This window comes from Vulpes lagopus, chromosome 12 (assembly GCF_018345385.1).
Source record: "Vulpes lagopus strain Blue_001 chromosome 12, ASM1834538v1, whole genome shotgun sequence".
NCBI lineage: Eukaryota > Metazoa > Chordata > Mammalia > Carnivora > Canidae > Vulpes > Vulpes lagopus.
In genome coordinates, this window is record NC_054835.1 from 7,975,017 (window position 1) to 7,996,935 (window position 21,919).

At 52.9% G+C, this 21,919-nt stretch overlaps 1 protein-coding gene across 1 annotated transcript; it reads left to right on the forward strand.

Annotated features, from left to right (window-relative positions):
* Positions 1-289: 289 nt before the first annotated feature.
* On the forward strand, positions 290-14,415 carry PRDM12 (PR/SET domain 12). The gene is made up of 5 exons (XM_041726793.1): positions 290-512; positions 2,279-2,469; positions 3,936-4,091; positions 12,587-12,698; positions 14,006-14,415. Exons 1-5 carry the CDS (start codon positions 290-292, stop codon positions 14,413-14,415), a joined length of 1,092 nt encoding a protein of 363 aa, XP_041582727.1.
* Positions 14,416-21,919: the final 7,504 nt, after the last annotated feature.

Sequence of the window (21,919 nt, forward strand, 5' to 3'; positions counted from 1 at the left end):
CCTCCGCGCCGTCAGCCACCTCTGCTGATTTCTCCATCTCCCGCTCCCTCTCCGCCTCGCTCCCCCTCGTTCACTTTCCTCCCAGCCCGCCTCGCCTCCCGCTCCCTCCTGCGTCCTCCCCCCCTCCTCCTCCTCCTCCTCCCCGCCGTCGTCCCCGTCCTCCCCCTGCCCCTCGTCCTTCTCCTCCAGCGCAGCCCTCTTCTCTCGCGCCTCCGCTCCCCTCTCGCCCGCCACCTCCCCGCGTCGGCCCGGCCGTCCGTCCCCGGCGCCGGCGAGCCCCGGACCGCCCATGATGGGCTCCGTGCTCCCGGCTGAGGCCCTGGTGCTCAAGACCGGGCTGAAGGCGCCGGGGCTGGCGCTGGCCGAGGTCATCACCTCCGACATCCTGCACAGCTTCCTGTACGGCCGCTGGCGCAACGTGCTGGGCGAGCAGCTGTTCGAAGACAAGAGCCACCACGCCAGCCCCAAGACAGCCTTCACCGCCGAGGTCCTGGCGCAGTCCTTCTCCGGCGGTGAGTCGCGCCGTCGAGGCCGGGGCGCCCCGGGTTCCCAGCCTGGCGACGCCCGGGGCCGCGGCAGCTCGCGCCAACCAGGGCGGGGCGGACGCGCGGTGGGCCTCAGTTTCCAAGCCCGAGCGGGGGCGGGAAGCGGCTCGGCGCCCGGCGCGGCTGGAGAGGGCATCGCGGCGTCCGGGCTGCCCGGGCCCTGCGCCCCCCGCGCCCCCCGCGCCCCCCTCCTGCCCGCCCCTCACCCCTTGCAGCCCGCGGGTTCCCGGCATTTAAAGCCTTACTAGGCGTGTAATAGCAGTTGACTCAAAAAGAAGGGGTTTAAAATTCATTTAGTTAACTTGGGCTTGACCCGCGAAAGTTCCCACTTAAACCGAGAACTTTAAAAGGCAGGGGGGCTGGGGAGGAGGGCGGAGGGCGGGCGGGCCGCAGAGAAAGCCGCCGAGGGAGCGAGGGAGAGAAAGAGAGAGAGAAAAGTTTCTTTTCTTTAAGATGTCTCAAGTTCTTATTCCTCATTCATCAACCTGCAAACAATATCTTTCCCCGGCGCTGGCATCTCTGCGCGTCGCCCTCTCTTCCCCCGTGACGATTTCTGTTCCTCTCTTAATTTACCGTGCAGACTAATTCCACTTCCATTCACGCTATGTCAACCATCTAATCCCCCCTTTTTGTAAGGGGAATTCCTCGGCCCCTTTTAAACAAGTCCCCTCCGCATTGAGCTACAATTTACTGCTACAGCATTCTTCCAGGGCTAATGAATTTAGAATTAGCAATTTCTTTCGAATGGAGCCGAATGAATGCTATCACTTTAACAGCGTGACAAATTGCCGGCCGCGCCGCAATGGACACCGTTTAACCCCCCCCTTTCAGCCGGCCGGCTCGCCGCCTATTTTCCCAGGTAGCTTAGAGGGGAACCTTGTAAGACACGGAGGCCGCCCCCACTCCGGCTGCCAGGCCGGCAGGGACCCCCGGGGGGGAGGGAGGGGAGGCTGGGGGCCGCCCAGCTCTTTCCCGCCCAGAGAGGCGACTTCAGGGCTGGCCTGGGCCCCAGCGCCACCGTTTCTGGCACCCCAGATCCCGGGCACCCCGGGAGACACAGGTGGCCCCCGGGGCACACCGGCAGTCCGCGTTCCTTTTGAGCTTTCTCCGCCTGAGGTCTCTTCCCAGCGCTGTAGCCGGCTGGCCCGAGGCGCCGCGAGGCGTCCCGCACCCCGGAATGGGTAGCCAGAGCTCCGAGTCGCAGGAGGGGTCCTTTCGACAGCGCCCTGTGTTCAGTGCAGAGAGGCACCGTGAGCGCCGGGCTTCACGCGGAAGGGCAGGTCTCGGCTTGACTATCACCTCCTCATGGGAGCTGGCCTCAGTTTACCCTTTGTAAAAAAAAAAAAAACGACAGGCTGCTGTGGGCACAGTAGTTCTTAAATTCTTGCAGGGTGGAGGGCAGGATAGTTGTGGATGCTTTGAGAATTAGTGGAGAGACAAAACAAACACCTTAGAAATGAGCCCCAAAGCACCTCTCGAGAGCTTTGCAGGGTACAGAGTGTCCCCAGGATGCAAACAGAGGAGACTCCTGAGCTGAACACCAGCTCCTCCACCTCCCCCACTCCTCTGTGCACACACACACACCCCAGTGACTTCTCCAGAGTTATTCCAGGGTGGGCCTGAGGTTGGTCTGGCCCGGCAGCACTGGCCTGGGTCTCCAGCGGGGAAGGGCCGGCTGTCCCCAGTCTCAGACTCTGACCTGGAACCCCACCCCACCCCCGTGGTGGTCACAGAGGTGCAGAAGCTGTCCAGCCTGGTGCTGCCGGCGGAGGTGATCATCGCACAGAGTTCCATCCCAGGCGAGGGCCTCGGCATCTTCTCCAAGACGTGGATCAAAGCGGGCACCGAGATGGGTCCCTTCACTGGCCGAGTCATCGCCCCGGAGCACGTGGACATCTGCAAGAACAACAACCTTATGTGGGAGGTAGGTGAGGGCCAGGGAGGAGAGGGGTACAGCTGGGACTGGCCCCAGACAGTGGCCACTCTGTCCCTGTCGCCCCTGCTGGGCGCTTGGGGCGCCTGAGACCCATTGCTCCCCGAGGGGGGATCCTACTGCCCTATGGCTTGAGGTGCCTCCCCAAACCATGCTGCTAAAGCCATTGTTTGAAAATCTTACAGTCTTTCCTCTGGCCAACCCTAGGGACTGCTGTTGGCCCTACTTCACAGAGGAGGGCATTGAGACCCAGGAGGCCCTGTTGCTTGCCTGCTTGCCCCGGGTTGTGCAGAGAGCTGGGAAGCCAACGCTGGGAGGGACCTCCCAGCCACCTGGATTCTTTTTCTTTGGAGGAGGCTGCGAAAGAAGCCCCTCTGCACCACCCTAGCCTGGGAGTGAGGGTGGCTAGTATGGAGAACAGAAGGGGCCAGTGCTTCCTAAGAATGGGCTTTTCAACCCAGGCAGAATAATGATGGCTGGAAATGATCCGGGACCAACTGGCTTTGAGTCAGCTGAGTCAGGGGCTCGCATTCATCAAATGATCTCAGCCCCGTGAATTATTAGTCCCATTTTACAGAAGGAAACTGAAGCTCAGCGAGGCCTCCATCCAGGGCCTTCTGACCCTCCTCTCTGCTGACAGTGCCAGAAGCCACGGTGGGCCACCATTAGGACAAAGCCACTCCCAAAGCACTTCCTCCTCCTGGGGCTCTCACCTTGCAGAGGCCGGGCTGGCGCACCCTCTCCCTCTCATTTCCTTCCCATCATGAATCTCCCCTACAGCCCTCACCAGACAGTCCTTGGAGGAGCCCAATGTGACAAATCTTGCCTCTGGTCACAGGAGCAGGAGGAAGGGAACAGAGAGAAGGTCCAGACGCTTCTTCTGACCTCACCTCCTCCCTCCCTGGAGGCCTGGGCAGTAGTTATCTTCTCCATTTGCTGCTAGGTTAGGAAGTTGGGGTCCAGTTTGATCTCTGAGTACTCTTAAGCTAAGCTCCCACGGGAGTGCTTAGGACAGACCAGGGTGCCACGGTGAGGCAGCCTTCCCTCTCCAGGTTCCTGTGTCCCCCTTGGAGGTCCTGGTCTGTGCTCTCCGCTGCTTTTGGGAGCACCTCTACATCTCCAGGGAGTTAGCTGGATGCCACTTTGTTGAGTCACTGATCCCTTATGAACCCTTTTCTTTCGGTGAAAGGGAGCACATGGCAGCAGGAGTCTGTGGGGCCCTGGAGACGACTCTGTTGGTCACTTCTAGCTGGCTAGCCTCAGGCAAGTCACTGCATTGCTCAGAGCCTCCCTTTTCTCAGCCGGAAAACTGAGATGATGACAGCTGCTCCCCCTTCCTGGGGCTGTTGTGAGAACAGAGTGTGTGCAAATATGCCAGCACGGGCCTGGCCTGGCCACAGGTGGCACATGTGACCCAGCCTGCCTCACTCCCAGGTCCCTAATTTACCTGCATGCAGGTGTTTAATGAGGATGGCACGGTGCGCTACTTCATTGATGCCAGCCAGGAGGACCACCGAAGCTGGATGACCTACATCAAGTGCGCACGAAATGAGCAGGAACAGAACCTGGAGGTTGTCCAGATTGGCACCAGCATCTTCTATAAGGCCATTGAGGTGAGTGTGTGTGCCGTTGTGTATGAAGCCCGGGAGGGAGACAGCCAGGAGAAGGCGTGCAGGCAGCCACATCCAGGGACTTCGGGAGATGGAGGAGCATTGATGTTGGCCCCTCTGGCCCTGCCCAGGCCGTAGGACTGGTCTCTGGGAGCATGAGCTTCGTGGCAGCTTCTGGGCTGTAGATAAGAAAGGACAGAACTTTAGACTTTATGCCATTGTGGATGTCATGAGCACCTCCACAGTGAGGTCCCCAGTGAGGGTCTGCAGCATTTTAGCTGTGTGTTGTCCCTTGTTCTGCATGCATGGGACACTGATGACACACGGATCATGACTCTAGCCTCAGCTATGGCACATCTATCACTCGGTGTGTAAGGCTTCTTCTAGGCTGTGTGTCTGCATTATCCTTTCTAATCCTTGCATGTTTAATCCACGAGGGAGGATTCTTCAATTATCCACAGTTTGCAGACAAGGATGCTGGGTTCACTTGGTGGCAGAGGCTCTTACCGGGCACTGGGAGCGGGGGCGGGGGGGAATGTTAGTACTAATGCCTGTGCTGGGTGGAATTTCTTAGAGGTGAGGGAAAGGGAAAGGTAGCAGCAGATAAATATCACATCCTGTGTTTGTGGGTAGCTAAGCCAGGCCGAGGTCACTGGAAGGTTCAGCAGGATGGAAAAAGGAGGTGTTCTCCATCGGGAGACCTCAGGCAGAGGCAGAAAAGCTCGTGGTGTATGAGGAGGGGCTGATGGCCCAAAGCAAGTCGAGTGGTGGTAGCCATGGTGGGGCCATGCTGTCGGAACCCTCCCTGGACAGTGTTTCTTGGCAGGAAATTTGCTCAGCATCTGGCCCAGGAGTGGGACAGGCTGCCCTCCTTGCTCATGGCAGATTGGTGGGAAGTGCTGTGGGGGAGGGGGAGGGATGCTCCCCCCCCAACCCTTGCCTAGACCTCATGCTTCCACAATGTCCTCTGGGGTGGGGCTGGGCTTGGTTGAGTTTTGGAGAGATCCGAACGAGGTCTCCCAGGGCCAGAGAATGATTTCCCTACAGTCCTTTTTTTCTCCCTGGAACTCAGAGCCTCAAGGCCTTCTAAGGCCTGAGGGGTACTGAGGCCTAGCAGCTTCTGGAACTGAGGTCCAGTAATCCCTCAAGAACCAGGGTCCAGGAAATATCCCAGAGATGACGGCAGAATGGTCTTGGCCTGGGGACTGGTGTGGTCAGGGTGTGGGTCCCAGCTGAGAGGTGGACTCTGGGAGGACTGAAAGTGGAGGGTAAAAAAGGTACCCAGTTTCTGGACTGGCATTCAAATGAAGTGGAACAGAGTGGGGCTGTGTGAAGGTAGTACTGAAGGTGTCCCAAGCCTAGGACAAAGGTGGCTCCTGTGATCATCTGGCTGGGCCACCACCCTGTGGGAACAAGAACTCCCCACAAGACATTCTAGAATCAGCCTCAGGTGTGGCTGAACCTCACTTCCAGCAGAGAGCATCCTCCAGGATCTTCACCCCTCCCACCTTCTCAGGCTCACACACACATCCTCACATTCGTGCACTGCTTCCTGCCATCCTGATACAGATGAGATGACACATAGTCGTTCCATTCCTCCACTCAAACACATGCATGCACAAGAGACAGTGGGAATGCTTGTAAGATTCAGGCCAAAGGACTCTTGGCTGGGGCCGACTCGGAGGTGTCAGCTCATCTCCCTGCACAGGTCACACAGGCTGATGGCTCAGCAGAGCCAGGAAACAGTAATCAAAATTTCTGCAGAGAAAAGAAGAAAGAAAGAAAGAAAGAAAGAAAGAAAGAAAGAAAGAAAGAAAGAAAGAAAGAAAGAAAGAAAGAAAGAAGGAAGGAAGGAAGGAAGGAAGGAAGGAAGGAAGGAAGGAAGGAAGGAAGGAAGGAAGGAAATTTCTACAGAAATCCAAAGTCAGAGAGCAAAGTGGCTGAATACTATCTCCAGGCAATAATCTGAATTTATAAGATTAAAAAAAAAAGTCATCTATATTTCATCAGGATTTAACTTGATAAAAGAGGATGGGGAAAAAGAAATAGCATCATATAGGATACCGTGAGCTAGATACCACTGATTTGCTGCTAATGCTTGCCCAGAGGTAGCAAACCTACGTAGATTGTTTGAGGACTGTTTGAGGGACAAGGAAATACAAAATATCACTTCACTGTCATTCTACTTTTGATCATTTTAGTTTTAATCAGCAAAGCTGGGCACCTTTCTCATGGTGGCAGTTTTCTCAAACTATTCTGCGGCAATGTCAGATTCCACTTACTGCACCAGCAGTGTATCTGGGCCGGTATGACAACCCCATGGTGCTGCTAGGCAGGGGCCAGGGTTCATGGGCCCTTCTAGGCTTCACCAGAAGAAATTGCTTGTCCCCCAGGCCACTCCCTGAAGTCTCTGGAATACATGGACGGTTTATTCTGTGCATGTGTACGATTAGCCAAGGTCTTTGCCGTGATCCATTTTCTTACTCTCTCTGTCACTTAGAATTGCCATTTATATTCCATAACTGTAACCCATTACTCGCCAAAAAAAAAAAAAAAAAAAGGAAGGCACATTTTATCCAATAAGCAGGACACACTGTTGCTGCTCTCAAATTTTCCACAAAGTCAAAATAATAGCCCTCCAAATGGAGATGAGGTTTCAAGGCCAGCCAGTCCGTGGAGAACCCTCAGGTGGGATTGGCATCTGGCTGGATCTACAGATGCTATTCCTGGGGGCATTCTCCTCATTGATTCAACCACAGAAGAACTTACTATAATGTGAGGTGCCGAAAATGACATTTCTAGGAAGTGCCCAGCACATAGAAAGTGACCATTCAATGTTGAATGAATAAGTCTTTCTGCAGGTGATGGGAGGTGGATCAAAAGGGAAACATATGGACCCCATTCTCAACAAAACCAGCTACCCCAGCAAGCAAGACCTTTGATGCCAAACTTCAGTGCAAGGAAAGGATTTAGGAATAAGTTATGAAAGCTTTGGACTCTAGAACTGGAAAGAAAATTTCCATCTGTCCCCTCTCTATGTCTTGGCAGATTATTGTGCCCTGAAGTATGGGCTCTTACTTTCTGCTACTTGCCTTCTCATTTCAAGCACCCAAGTGATTTATCCTGCAGCCCCAGAATCCCATGTCTGCTTTTCTTGGCACTATTTTTCTTTTGACTTTGCTCATGGGTGGATGCAGTTAGGGCACTCTGATTATTAATAATAAGCATCATTAATAACGCCATCATCCATGGGGCATTTACCACACACTGGTACCATGCTAAGGTTCTTAGCAAATTTTAAGAATTGAGTCCTCTCAGCTCTGTGACATACTATCACTATCCCCATTTTAATGATGACAAAACTGAGTAGATACAGGAGGTTGTTGAGCTGTGATCTGAATCCAGGCCTGTCTGACCCCAGAGCAGAGAGCCCTTGGTCACCATGCTGGGAGGCCTCCGTGGCCAATATGTATCTGCTAGAACTCTATTAATTGGTGTGTCAGGACATCTGTGGTACAATGGAAATTGATATTCATCCAGATGCCACTGAGATCCTTCTAGACTAGGGCTTCTGCACCGCCTGGGGGGAAAAGGAGGGTGTCAGAGCCTCCTGGGAGCATGTTCAACAGTGTGACATAAATTTATATTAAGAAAACAAACCAAAATCCGATCAGTTTCCATTTATAAAAATTCAGAAATTGGGCAGGACAAACGTCTCGGCTGGTAGGGAAGGTCTAGAAGCACGAGTTGAGGGATCCCTGGGTGGCTCAGTGGTTTAGCACCTGCCTTCGGGCTGGGGCATGATCCTGGAGTCCCGGGATCGAGTCCCACATCAGGCTCTTTGCGTGGCGCCTGCTTCTCCCTCTGCCTATGTCTCTGCCTCTCTCTCTGTGTCTCTCATGAGTAGATAAATAAAATATTAAAAAAAAAAATTAGAAGCATGAGTTGAGAGAGTATGTAATTTGTCAAGGGAAGACTCAGTCCCTGACATTCTCCCAGAACCTTGGGGAGGTAAGCTTTATGGTACGGGATTCAGTTTCTTGGGAGAATTATTTGGTTTATCATATGTCCTGAGCCAGGTGCCTAGAGAAGTGAATGAAGAGCACTTGTAATTCTGGTTCTCCTAGCCCCAACGGAGAGTCCTGGCAGGGCCATGCCAGAGTGTTGACTGTAAAGAACCCACAGCATCAACGGACTGGGAGGCCTGGGGCGGGGGACAGTGGCTGTTCTTTGCTCTTAGGCAGTCAGCTGCCAAGCCCCTGGGAACCTGGGATCTCAGGGAAGAGGCTGCTGGTCCTGAGGGTCTCCTGGTCTTGATGTCTGCAGTTACCGCATGAGGGGTACCAGCGAGCAAGCAGAGACCAGGTGTCCAGGTCAGGGGCTGCCACTAGCTTCCCAGAGCTCTGAGAGCCAACAGACACTCCACTTCTGGCCTCCCTGGTGCTGGTGGCTTCTCAGTATCTCTGTCATTCTCAATTCCAGTATATTCTTTTTTTTTTTTTTTTTAAGATTTTATTTATTTATTCATGAGAGACACACAGAGAGAGGCAGAGACATAGGCAGAGGGAGAGGCGGGCTCCCTTGAGGAGCCCGATTCAGGATTCCATCCCAGGGCCCTGGGATCATGACCTGAGCTGAAGACAGATGCTCAACCACTGAGCCACCCAAGCACCCTCCAGTAGATTCTTCTTAATAGATTTTTATTAAGTAGACTTCATGCTCAGCGTGGAACCAACTGGGGCCTAAACTAATCAAGACCTGAGCCAAAATCTAGCGATGGATGCTTAACTGACTGAGCCACCCAGGCGCCCCTAGATTTTCTTTTTTTTTAATTTTTAATAAATATATAGTATAAACGTAATAAATGCTCATTATTATTTTTTTTAAATCCGATATCTCGTGTGGAAAAATAGAAGCCAGTCTATCCATCACGTTGCTCCCTAGGAACCTTAAATCAGTGTATTTTAGTAATCTTAAAATGACCAACCCTTCTGGGGAAAGATGTACAGAAAACTGGCCACAGTGGTTGGGGGTCCAGGGTAGGGGAGAGAGCCACTTTTCATCCTTTATCCTTTTGATGTATTTACACGTTTTTGTCAATGTGTCTGCATTGTGGTTTTACTTTCTGAAATTAACTAGTAAGATTTATTTTAGTACATTTTTAAAAATGTGTTTGTTAATAAGTGATGCACTTTATATTAAAGTCAATATCAAAGCTCTTATTTAGAAAACAAGATTCCAAACAATCATGTTGAATAATACTAGAATCTGTGCAAGCCCAGAGTTCTTGGCTTCTCCTCATACATTACCACTGTTGTTATTGCATTTATTATATATATATATATATTTTTTTTAATTTTAAAAAGATTTTACTTATTTATTTGAGAGAGACTGAGAGATCATGAGCAGAGTCGCGTGCAGAGGGAAGGACAAGCGGATTATCCTCTGGACACAGAGCCTGACACAGGGCTCCACTCCAGGACCCCAAGATCGTGACCTGAGCCAAAGTCAGTCAGTTAAGCATCTGACTTTGGGTATCAAAGTGGGTTGGAGAGCCACCTAGATGCCCCAAATTTACATTTTTTAAAATATTTTATTTATTTATTCGTGAGAGACACAGAGAGAGAGGCAGAGACACTGGCACAGGGAGAAGCAGGCTCCCTGCGGGGATCCCCATATGGGACTCCATCTCAGGACCCAGGGATCAGGACCTGAACCAAAGGCAGATGCTCAACCTCTGAGCCACCCAGGTGCCCCCCAATTAACATTAAATAACAGTTGTCATTGTCAATTACAAGGAGAAGGCTGGTGCTAATTTCCATATTTGATTCCTCCCCCTCCCCCAGAGGTGGAGGTGCAACTCAGGTGACATCTGCTGGGGACTTGCTGAACCTCCCCTGCAGGGCTGTGTTCTCCCTGGGGATGCCCAGGGAGGGGCTCCTGTCCTTGGGGCCCTCGGGCCCAGCCTGTACTGTTGCCAGTCTCTGAAGGCAAAGCTGCCAGGCACCCTAGGTTTTAACCAGGCCACACTGCAGGCCCTGTGGGGACAACCTGGGGACTCGATGCCCCAGAGAGCCTGGCCAGCTTCCCGAAACATTGCTGTGCTCAGGGAAAATTAGAACACATGCTTCTGTGTCCATCCACCCTGCAATGCTTTATATGCAGGGCTCCGCTGAGCCCTGACCCAGTGAGCCCAGAGCAGTGGTGCTATCCCGGTTTTATAAATTCTGAGGCCCAGAGACATAAGGCAACTTGCCCAAGGTCACATGCTCAGCAGGTGGGGAGCCCACATGGACCCTGACGTGTGTGACCTCTGTAGCATTGTCTCCTGTTCAGACAGGTCTGATGAGGCGGTGGGGGGACTGGTTGGTTTTGAAGAACCATGATTCTGAAAAGGGAAACCAAGGGTCAGGGATAGTGTCCAAGGTGACTTACAATCAGTGTCTCAGAGTTGAGGGACCTCAGGGATCATGTTCCCCCACCCTCTCAATAGAGGAGACAAGCTTCGAGAGGCCATGTGCTTGCCGAAGGTCACCCAGGCACTAGGTAGCAGAGGGCCCATCTGTACCGTCACACAGAGAGCAGCTTCCTTCACAATGAATTGATCTTAAATATTTTAGTTGCAATTTCCTCTTCTCTAGGGGACTCACAAAACCTCTGTCTTCTCCATTTGCTTTCTGGCAGCGCCTCCAGCTCTGTCCTGCCACTGGCCTCCAGGACAATGGCCGTGGCTGTGAATGGCCTCGAGGACATTTGCTATGGTGCCAGATTCTAATCTGTCTGCTTTCTTCACCTGATTTTCCTTGGGTTCAGGGATGGTGCTGGTTTCTTCCAGAGTCAAACTCTGTACATCCGAGCTGGTCTGGCCCTCTCTGCCTGCCTTCTAGTCACTCAGCGACCCTGAGGGCTTGACCTGATGCTTCATGAGCCATGGGCGCAGGGACATGGTGACCTCAGACAGTCTTTGGAGGATGGCTGTGGCTAGGCCCCCTCATACTTTCCTTCCTCTGCTCCTCCTCTCCCAACTCTCTCCTTTCAGGGTGAGCAGAGCTGCCTGTGATGGCCTGAGGGTCTTCCTGGCTCTGGCCAGAGGAAGGAAGCTGTGGTACAGAGGGACCCTGCATGTGGCAGAGGTCTGCAGGCCAGAGGCAGGTGGAAGGGGCGGGGCCTTCTCTGTAACCAGGGAGCCCACATGAGAGGGTCCTACTGTGTGATTTCAGATACCGTGATGGTATCCATCTCATTTTGGCATTTCAACTCCTTTGAGGTGGTTGAGGATTCATTAGGAAAACAAACCAGTTGCTGCCTGGGTGTGTCCAGCTTTCTTGGGGAAGATCACAGAGTGACCCTTAGGGTAGGTGCCAAAGTCAGCTGTATAGGGTGCAGGCTTGGGAGGGTGGGGGCTGTCCCCTCTTTCAAGTGTCTTTTTTTTTTTAAGGTTTTATTTTTAAGGAATCTCTACACCCAACATGGGGCTTGAACTCAGTCACACCTGAGTTCAAAAGTCACACCGACTGAGCCAGCCAGGCAGGCGCCCTATCTCTCTCGCTTCTCTTAGCTGGTTGGGGCCTAACGGTTCCCCTCTTGGGAGGGCTAACAGGCTTTCACCAAAGGCCTGGTGGACCCCTTGGGACATCCTGCAGTGTGGGTCACCTCAGGATCAGGCCATCCACAGCTTCCCTGGTCTGTCATTGCGAACATCTTCCTCCCAATGGCCTTCACCATTTCCCTGGTGCAGGTCCTCCCCTGGGACGAGCAGAAAACCATCACCATTTGTGGAGTTTTCCCTTGTAGAGATGGATTTTGTTTAAGGCTGTGTGCCCCCAGTATTTCCTGAGGTGGAGGTGTTCCTCACCCCGAATGCTTCTTTTTTTTTGCATCTGACGTGTGCATGGAGTCACGCAGAGCCTGTGATAGGGAAGGAAGTACATGTGACGTGGTGCTGCCTTGTGGGCGTTTTGGATGAGAGACTTTCCAGCACATTATCAGACAGGATGTAACCAAGTACCATAGGGTGCCCCACAGCCCCCGCTCCTTGGGAACATCTGGCTCAGCCCTGCACACCAGAGGGCTGGCTGACTCTGGTTCCCCTCAGTAAGAAATGAAAAGTTTTCTAGGTTTCCTGCTTCCATGACGTTGACTTGCTGCAAGGCTTCCATTCTGTTGCTGTCAGTTTGGGGATTCTTACATGGCTGGGCAGCAGCTCCATTCCCAGCAGCAGAGCTGGGACAGATATAGTGAGAAGGCCTGGTCTGGGAGGGGGACGCAGGTGGGCAGAGCATCCTAGGGCTTTTTGTGTTTATGCAGCTTGCTAGGGCAGGTTAGTGTGGCTTCCTCAGGGCTGAGACCGGATGCACGTCTCCATGGCAGGTGCAGGACAGCTGCCTCCTGGCTGCAGGAGGATGTGCAGAGACCCTGACTCTCACACGGCCACCACTACTACCACCCCCGCCCGGGACTGCTGTCTCCCTGACCTCACCTTGCTTTCTTCCCTGTAGATGATTCCTCCTGACCAGGAGCTGCTGGTGTGGTATGGGAACTCACACAACACCTTCCTGGGGATCCCTGGTGTGCCTGGGCTGGAGGAGGAGCAGAAAAAGAACAAGCATGGTAGGTAGTCTCCATGAGGCCATAATGACAGGGGACCCCTGGAATTCAGAATGAGTGTATGCATGTGTTTGTGGCAAGGAGGCTCCTGGTCTCCAGGGACCCTGGTTCAATCTTCAGTAGTATGGAGCCCATGAGACTACCTGCTCAAGCAGGCCAGTGCCCCCAGAGTCACCACCATAATCTGGACACCAATGGCTGTGGGTTTTCTGGACAAAATAAATTGTCTGAGGGCAGGCTGGGGTGGGGGGCACCAGAGAGGCAGATGGTGAGGTAGAAGGGGCAAGAGGCCAAGCAGTGGGGGCCTGGATTGAGTTCCAGTTCTGCTGTACAATGTTGGGAATGGCTCTGGGTTTCAGTTTCTCCGTCTGTAAAGGCAAGATGTTGGGCGGGATGATCTTTAAACCTCCTTCCAGCCTTGATAGTGTGCATTTCCCTCTGTCCCTGGTATAGATGCTTGGTATAAACCTGTTGAATGAAGGTGGGGTGGAGTGTGCCTGTGTGTGTATGTTGTGGGGGACACCGGTCAACACGATTGGCATCATTTGCTCAAGACCTAGTTCATGCCAATATTGAGCTAAACCTTTCACAGGTATCATCCCTTTTGTGTCCTCATAAAACCCTTGAACTAATACAGCCCTTGCTCTGCAGCTAATGTTTTACAAACAGTAATTTCTCTGAGGCTCACAGCAGGCTTATGGGGGTAATACTATTACCTCCATCTCAGCAATGAGGAAGGTGAGGCGCAGTGCCCTGTACATGTAGGCATTCAGTAAATATTTGTGGGATGAATAAATGAAAGGGTGGTTTTGTTTTTTTTTTTTTGAGGTGGGGGGAGCCTTTTATGGAAGGCTACCATTTACAGAAGGCTACGTTGAGTCAGGTACTTCCCGTAAACAGGCTAAGGAAGGTAAAGTGCAGCTTTTTGTGATCATCTCGTGGAGTCGTGCATAGATAGCTCCGTGAGGTCGTAGCAGGTCCCCGATTTACAGATGAGGACGTTGAGGCTTGGAGGGGAAGTCACTGAGTCCCTGAGGTCTCACATCAAGGTGTGGAGGCCAGCTCCTATCTGACCCCAAGCTGGGTTCCCCGCGCCCCTCTCACCCTCTGGCCGCGCCGCCGGCCAGGGTGCCCAGACCTTCACCCCACCCCCCGTGGACCCGAGGCGGGGTGCGCGGGCGGGGCCCGGGGAGGAGCGTGTGGAGGGGGCGGGGGTGCGTGGGGGCGGGGCCGCGGCGGCGCGGGTCGTAACGAGGCTGCTCTCTCTCCCCCCTCCCCGCCTGCCTCCCGGGCCCCGCCCGCGCGGCCAGAGGACTTTCACCCGGCGGACTCGGCGGCGGGGACCGCGGGCCGCATGCGCTGCGTCATCTGCCACCGCGGCTTCAACTCGCGCAGCAACCTGCGTTCGCACATGCGCATCCACACGCTGGACAAGCCCTTCGTGTGCCGCTTCTGCAACCGCCGCTTCAGCCAGTCGTCCACGCTGCGCAACCACGTGCGCCTGCACACGGGCGAGCGCCCCTACAAGTGCCAGGTGTGCCAGAGCGCCTACTCGCAGCTGGCCGGCCTGCGCGCCCACCAGAAGAGCGCGCGCCACCGGCCGCCCAGCGCCGCGCTGCAGGCGCACTCGCCCGCGCTGCCCGCGCCGCACGCGCACGCGCCCGCGCTCGCCGCCGCCGCCGCCGCCGCGGCGCACCACCTGCCGGCCATGGTGCTGTGAGCGCCCCGCGCACGCGCACGCGCACGCGCGCATCGCCCCGCCCCCTCCGCGCACGCGCGCCCCGCCCCGCCCCCCTCCGCGCACGCGCGTCCCGCCTCCTGCCTGCAGCCCGCTGCCTGCTGCGGGCTGCCCGCGGAGAGCGGGCCTGGGCTGCTCGATCCAGACTCGACCTCCCCGGCGCCGTAGGGGCGCCCCACCAGTGCCCCCTTAGGCATATGGTCTTCGCTCCGTCTCGCAGGTGAGGACACCGAGAGGCAGCGTCCCTTTGCAGGCCACCCAGCCGGTCCTCGGGGGTCCCCACGCCCGGCTCCACCCCCCGAGTCTCCCCGCTGCTGTCGCGCCGGCCGCGCGGGCCGGCATCCTTGGGGGAGGGAGCGGGGCCCGGGCCGGCGCGCGCACGGCTCCTCCGGCTGCCCCCTGGGGCTGGTGCCCCGGGATGTTGCAAGTCACGGACACGACCTTGAGAGCTGGGGGCCGGCGGGGCACTGGGGCAACCAGAAGAGACCCAAGACCTGCTCTTCCCGGCAGGCGGACCCTTCTCTCCTTCTGGCCCCCTTACCCCACAGCCGGCTCCCGGGGAGGGGCGAGGCGCGAACCCTGGTGCAGTGCGCGGGGCAGACTGAGCGCGAGGGCAGACGGATATCCACTGGGGGACCCGGGCTAGGCCCTGCTCCTCCTAGGGCCTCAGTTTCCCCATCTGTAACACGAGAGAGTTGGAGCCGCGCCTCCGCCCCTACATCTTGACTTCTTGCTGAGGGAGGAGAAGCTTCGCTTCCCCTTCTAGCCACACTCCTGCGGGAGGAGGGCAAGACCGGCTTCTCCGCGGGGACTGCACTTCCCAGCAGTGCGGGATCCTGGGGGCTAGAGGGGTTGTCGCCCGGGAAGGGGGTCGCCCCGACCGTCCGCACCCTTCCCTGACTCCCCAAACTCTGGCCCTGGGCGCCCTCTGGTGTCGCCTGTTCCACCTTGCGGTCACGTCCCCGAATTCCGTAGGGCGTTTTGTAAAATAAAGAAACTATAATGATAATGAAAAGTATAAAATGTATAGAGTTTTCAAGAAACTGTGTTCTACTTCCAGAAAATGGTCACTTTAACTTTGTAAATATTTATCTAAAATGATATTTACGAAACTGTGATATATATTATTTGATTGTATATGTACAACTGTAAATAATTTGTACCTCTCTTGTATTCTAAAATAAAAATTACTTGGAACATTTATCACTTAGCATCTGAAGGGGTCGACACATTGATCTGCATGAAAAGGAAATACGGAAAGTGCTTAGGAACTGGAGAGGGGAGAGTTTGCGTTTCACTGCTTTGAAAGTCACCATTATGCCCTCCCCAAAGGAAAATTCTCTGTCACAACTGGAATGTCAGCTCCTAAAGAGATGGCCACCATTCAAAGCAACCGGGAATCTCTGAAGGGGCTGAGCATATCCCTCAGGCTTCCAGCTGACTCTCAAACATTGGCATCTCACATTGTTACTTCCCCCAAGTAAAGATTTACTTACTTTTTTTTTTTTCATTTTCATGAATAACTTGAGAGAATTCAAGCAGCCCATGGGAGTGGACCAAGATGGCCACCAGGTGTTCTCCCAATGCCTAGAATTTCCAAATGCTCTGGGGACCCATTTCCAGACTTTCCTTGAGGGGGAAGAAAGAGCAGGAAGGCCCTCCATGCAGGGCCAGGCACTGGCTCTCCTGTCCAGCACCTCTTGGCCAAGAGGAGGTGTGCACACTGGGGAGTGTGAGTTCACACCTGTACTCCAGCACATGCTGGTTGTGAGGGTCACCCTTTCAGCTCACTGGCATCCCACAGGCACATCTCTATGCATCTTTTAGCCATGTATGTGTGCACACAGGCACACACACACCTGAAGACACTTGAATTTGCACTTTCATGTGCAGATCACCCCCATTTGGAGCTTCGGATATTCCCAAAGAATATCTGCTGGCCTCCTTTAGGAGTCAGACTTCAGAGAAGTCAGTGGGGCCTCTGATCAAAAATCCACATGGCTCAAGGCACCTGGGTGGCTCAATGGTTGAGCATCTGCCTTGGGTTCAGTTCATGATCCTGGGGTCCTTGATTAAGTCCCTGCATCAGGCTCTCTGCAGGGAGCCTGCTTATCCTTCTGCCTATGTCTCTGCCTCTTTCTCTGTGTGTTTATCAATAAGTAAATAAAGTCTTAAAAAATAAAATAAAATCTTTAAAAAAAAAAAAATCCACGTGGCTCTCGATAATTCCATTCTGCGAAGTCCAGGTTCCAGAGCACAGGGTCCACAGCCCAGGCTCCAGAACCCACCTGGTGGCAGCGAGCTGTCATTACAGGCTAAAGTGCATTTGTTACGCCTGCCGCGGACCTATGGAAGGGTGTGGTGCAGGAGAGATGCGGGTGAGCAGAGGGGAATGGAGTCCTGAAGAAGTGCATGCTGCTGGGAGGTCTGATATCAAAGGCCTAGTGTCTTATCGTGCTTGCATTCCCAACAGACACCTCAGGCCTCTTTCTACAGAGTGCACACCCCCCTCCTCCCCACAAAAGCATGCAAACACCACAGCAGGCAGTTTCTGGCCTTAGGGATTTAAGTGCATTTATTCTGGGAATCCTCCCTACAAATTTGTGAAGCTGATGCTCTTTTTTCCTCCCTGATGCACTACTAATATCCACTTGAAGTGGAAGAAAACGGAGCTAGAAAGTAAATCGTTTGCCCATGTCACCCAGCCATGAGTGGCAGAGCAGTTTTGGCCATGGCTGCTGACCCCAGAAGCCATGCTTGTGACCAGTGGGCCAACCACATCCCAGTCAGTCCACAGGGTCGGTGCAAAGGGCTTTCTGCATATCTCACAGGGATGCAGTGTAAACCAGCACAGTATACTGACCTACTATTCTTCAGCCTTGCAAAACTTGCTTACTCATTCTAGAAACTTTTTTTGTAGATTCCTTAGGACTTCTGTAACTGATCATGTTGTCTGTGAACAGAGACAGTTTTACTTCTTTCTTTCCAATCAAGATGTTTTTTCTTTTCTTTTTTTTTTCCTTATTGCATGATTCAGGAACTCCAGGAGTAGAGAATTCTAGGTAGAGGCACCTGGTCTGAATTTGAAACCCTGCTCTGTGCTTCCCTGGCTATTGTGACTGGAGGAAAGTCAACTAGCGTCTCTATGCCTCAGTTTCCTCAAATGGAAAAGGATGTTGTGAGAATTGACAAAATGTATATTAATGAATAAAGCATATGGCCTTGTGCCTGGCACAGAATAAATGCTCAATTAATGGAAGCTATTGTTAATACAGGGAAGCCTTTGGTGGGTAAGAAGGGTTGTAGCTTCTTCTACCACCCACCCCGCTGAACATCCCCCCAGAGGGCATCTGAGGCAGCTGCCCACCTCCTCTTTTCCTACCTTTTGCTATATCCATTATCCTTGGATCTCTTGAAATGGAGGAACAAATATCCTAAATGTTCAGCTTCCTTCCCACCTTAGAGCTGGCCTGCTGGGACAAATGTCAATGGCTGGTGGGAAAAGTTATGGATGGTGGCTGATTAGCACCCATGCTGACTCTGACTGCTTCCTGCAATGTAGCTGCCTCGGGGAAGTCAGACTTCTTGCAGGTTGGCTCAGGGCTTCAAAGGCAAGTGCTCCAAGAGAAGTAGGTGGCAGCTGTTTGGTCCAGTTCCACATATCCCCGTGCTTGCATTCCCAGCAGACATCTCAGGCCTCTTTCCACAGAGTGCACATCCCCCTCCTCTAGACACCCTCTATGGGGTGACATAGAGGCACTTCTGACATATGCTGTTGGAGCAGCCAAGGGGAGGAAGCACAGACCTCATCTTTTTTGTTTTTTAAGATTTTATTTGTTCATAATAGACACACACACACACAGAGGCAGAGACACAGGCAGAGGGAGAAGCAGGCTTCATGCAGAGAGCCCAATGTGGGACACGATCCATGATCTCCAGGATCACACCCTGGGCTGCAGGCGGCGCCTAACCGCTGTGCCACAGGGGCTGCCCCAGACCTCATCATTCGATTGAAGAACTATCAACAAACTCATGGACATGCATAGATATTAAGGCCATTTCCAAGGTTTTTAGGGGAAGAAGTCATACTTTGATAAGAGTCCATGTGTAGAAATCTTTGTGCACATCTCTGACTAGACCATTTCTGCAATTGCTTGTAGCATTGTAATAGAGTACAAAGGAAAGTCAGTGGGAAGGCAGGGGCAAGAGCTCCAGACCAGAGTCCCTGCAGCCTCTACTGTCACATATTTCAAAATGTCCTTGTTGGTTACTTTAAGTTCACTTGTCCCCTCAACCTAAGTGTGTCAACAGTTCCTTCTTTTCCCAGACTCTCTCTGCTGCCACTACTGTCAGGAGGGTCTTTCTCTCCTCCGGGGTACCCCCAACCTCAACTCTTGACTCAGCATCTTGGCCGCTGGGGCAGCACAGGAACCAGCTATGTAGCCCCTGCAGCACCAGTGCGGCGCTGGTGGATGACAGCCAGTGCTTCCTGAATAAGCTTATTCGCTTACTCACCAAGGATTTATTGCATGCTTTTGTAAGGGTGGGCAGGATTTGTTTTAACTGGGTGTGGTAAGTCATGCAAACGTGGAAGTGACTATCATGAAGAAAGAAGTTTGTAAGTCTCACAACTCCCCCCAAACAAGAGGCAGGTGCTCACGGAGAGCCCCATGGGTCGACCAGGAGGCAGAGGGGGCAAGGAGAAAATGTAGGAAGGAGACTTTACTATGGTTTCCATGGGAAAGAGTGGGTGAGGCAGGGTAAGCAGGTTTAGGGTTGGCTGATTTGAATAATTTCAGCGGGCTCTGGGGCATAGAGCCTATCCCTACTTGTCTGGTACCTGGCCCCTGGTGGGATTAGGGCAGGGGGATAGTGGCCCACAGTGAGCCCCATAAAGGAGGTAGTTGAGGGTGTGGGCTCTGAATTGGTTGGTTTGCTTTTGAAAGTCCCACCCCTGAGTCCCTTGTTTACTGTCTCCAGAGAGTGGATGGGGCCTCAGGTCCAAGCACTGATACACAATGAATGATACATGATGAACAGAACTAAAGTCCCTGGTTCTTGGAGTCCTCACATTCCAGTGGAGGAAGTCTGCAATAAATAAGCAAACAAACGCGAACATTCAGTGACAAGAAATGAAACAGGATCAAGTGATAAAAAAAAGAGACTGAGGATTATTCCAGAGAAGGTGATCAGGGAAGGCTACTCTGAGGAGGTAATATTTGAGTTGAGGTCTGAGTGGGGAGGAGCAGCCAGCCACACAAAGGCCCAGGGGAAGAGAATTCCATGCAGAGAGCGCCCCAAGTGCACCGATCTTGGGGGTGGCGACCAGAGAGGTGTGTATGGAACCCAGATGAGACCAGCACATCTAGCTGCAGCGGAGTAAGGGATGGGGTTAGGGGAGCGAGGTCACACAGTCAGGGCCCAGTGAGGATGAGTTTGGATTTTATTCTTGGTGTGAAGGGAAGCTGCCAGAAGTGTCCTAAGCAGGAAAGTGGTTTAACCTGATGTGGTTTTAAGAGCTCACTCTCTGGGGCACCTGAGTGGCTCAGTGGCTGAGCGTCTACCAATGGCTTAGGTAGTGATACCTGGGATCCTGGGATCAAGTCCCCTGCAGGGAGTCTGCTTTTCCCTCTGCCTGTGCCTGTGTCTTTCATGAGTAAATAAATAAAATCTTTAAAAAATTTAAAAATAAAAGCTCAATCTGGCTGCCATATGGAGATCGGATGGCAGGAGGGGCAAATGCAGAATCTCAGAGTAAGCCAGGAGGTGGTGCCCAGGTAAGAGATGGCTGAGCGGCCTGAGGAAAGTGCACAGGTTGGAGGTAGGTGGATGTGGGGGCAATTGATGAATGTTAGACCTGATAGGCCATCCAAATCACTGAGGGAGTTAAACACACTCAGAGGCTTCTAAGACCCCACCTTTGTTGCACCTCGATGCCCAAGCTGGGGCTCAGGAATCCATATTCCTTTTTTTTTTTAAGGTTTTATTTATTTATTCATGAGAGACACAGAGAAAGAGGCAGAGACATAGGCAGAGGGAGAAGCAGGCTCCCTGCAAGGAGCCTGATGCAGGACTCGATCCTGGATCCCGGGATCACTCCCTGAGCTGAAGACAGATGCTCAACCACTGAGGCACCCAGGCATCCCAGGAATCCATATTCCTAATAAGCTCCTCTGGGATGTGCACTCTGTATCCAGGTGCCCATTTATCCACATGGCATAAAGGGGCAAGTGTAATGCAGAGAGAGCAGCACTGGTGGGGAGTCTTGGGTGCCAGTCCCAACTGCAGACCTGTTGTGGAACTCAGAGATTCCAAGGGGCCATCAGGAATAGCAGTTCCTACCTCCAAGATGGGCCAAGCATGAGGAATAAGTAACGTGTTTGTAGAGCATTCACCAACAAACAACAAGGCCCTTGAGAAGTGTTTGGTAAATGGTGCAGGGTTTGGAGTAAGCAGGTGCAGTGGGAAGGAACACTGGCCTTGCCACCAACTGCTGTGTGAATTTTAATTTTCTTTGGCCCTTAGTTTCTTCCTCTGTAAAGAGGTATCTGCAGTGGACTGAATGGTCACTCCTAAGTTCGTGTGTTGAAATCTAACCCCCAAGTTAATAGTATGAGGGGGTGGGACCTTTGGGAGCTGATGAGGTCACCAGGGTGGAGCCCTTGTAAAAGGAATTAGTGCCTTTTAAAAGATACGCTGGAGACTCTCCACCCTTTCTGGGCCATATGAGGAAACAGCGAGAAGTCAGTTGTCTGTGAAGCAGAAAGCCAGCTCTTGACAGACACTGAATCAGCCACTCTATAGTAGACAGTATTCATAATCCCAATGCTGTGACAGACCCCATAAACGTGGGTGCTGTGAGGATGGGAGGGGCTGAGGTTATGTCCATCTCTCCTGGGATGAAAGTGGATGATGTCAAGAGTACCCTACTCTTAGTCTAGGGACACTCCCAGACCTAGCTCCCTAGCGGGCTGGGTTACCTTGGCTCACAGGACACTACTGCCCTCTTACGGCGGAGGCCAGACTCAACAGATGGACCTTCTCACCCTTCTGTAGCTCTCTTCCTCCAGGCAAGCGTCTGGTATGTGCATGCCCCATGGGGCTCCAGAATTTATATCTTTTACTGCCTTGCAGGATTGACAGGTGTAGTTGGGAGCTTTGCTTAGAAAGAAATGTTGGGGTAGCCCAGGTGGCTCAGCGGTTTGGTGCCGCCTTCGGCCCCGGGCGTGATCCTGGAGACCTGGGATCGAGTCCCACATCAGTCTCCCTACATGGAGCCTGCTTCTCCCTCTGCCTGTGTCTCTGCCTCTCTCTCTCTTTCTCTGTATCTGTCATGAATAAATAAATAAAATCTTTTAAAAAATGAAGAAATGTTGTCTATTTGGAGACTAATCAAGCAACTGGTCTGATGGATCTTCAGGAGGCAGTGGACCTGATTTACTGAGTATAGTGTGTGTGGCTGATACAAGTTATTTAATCCTCTTAA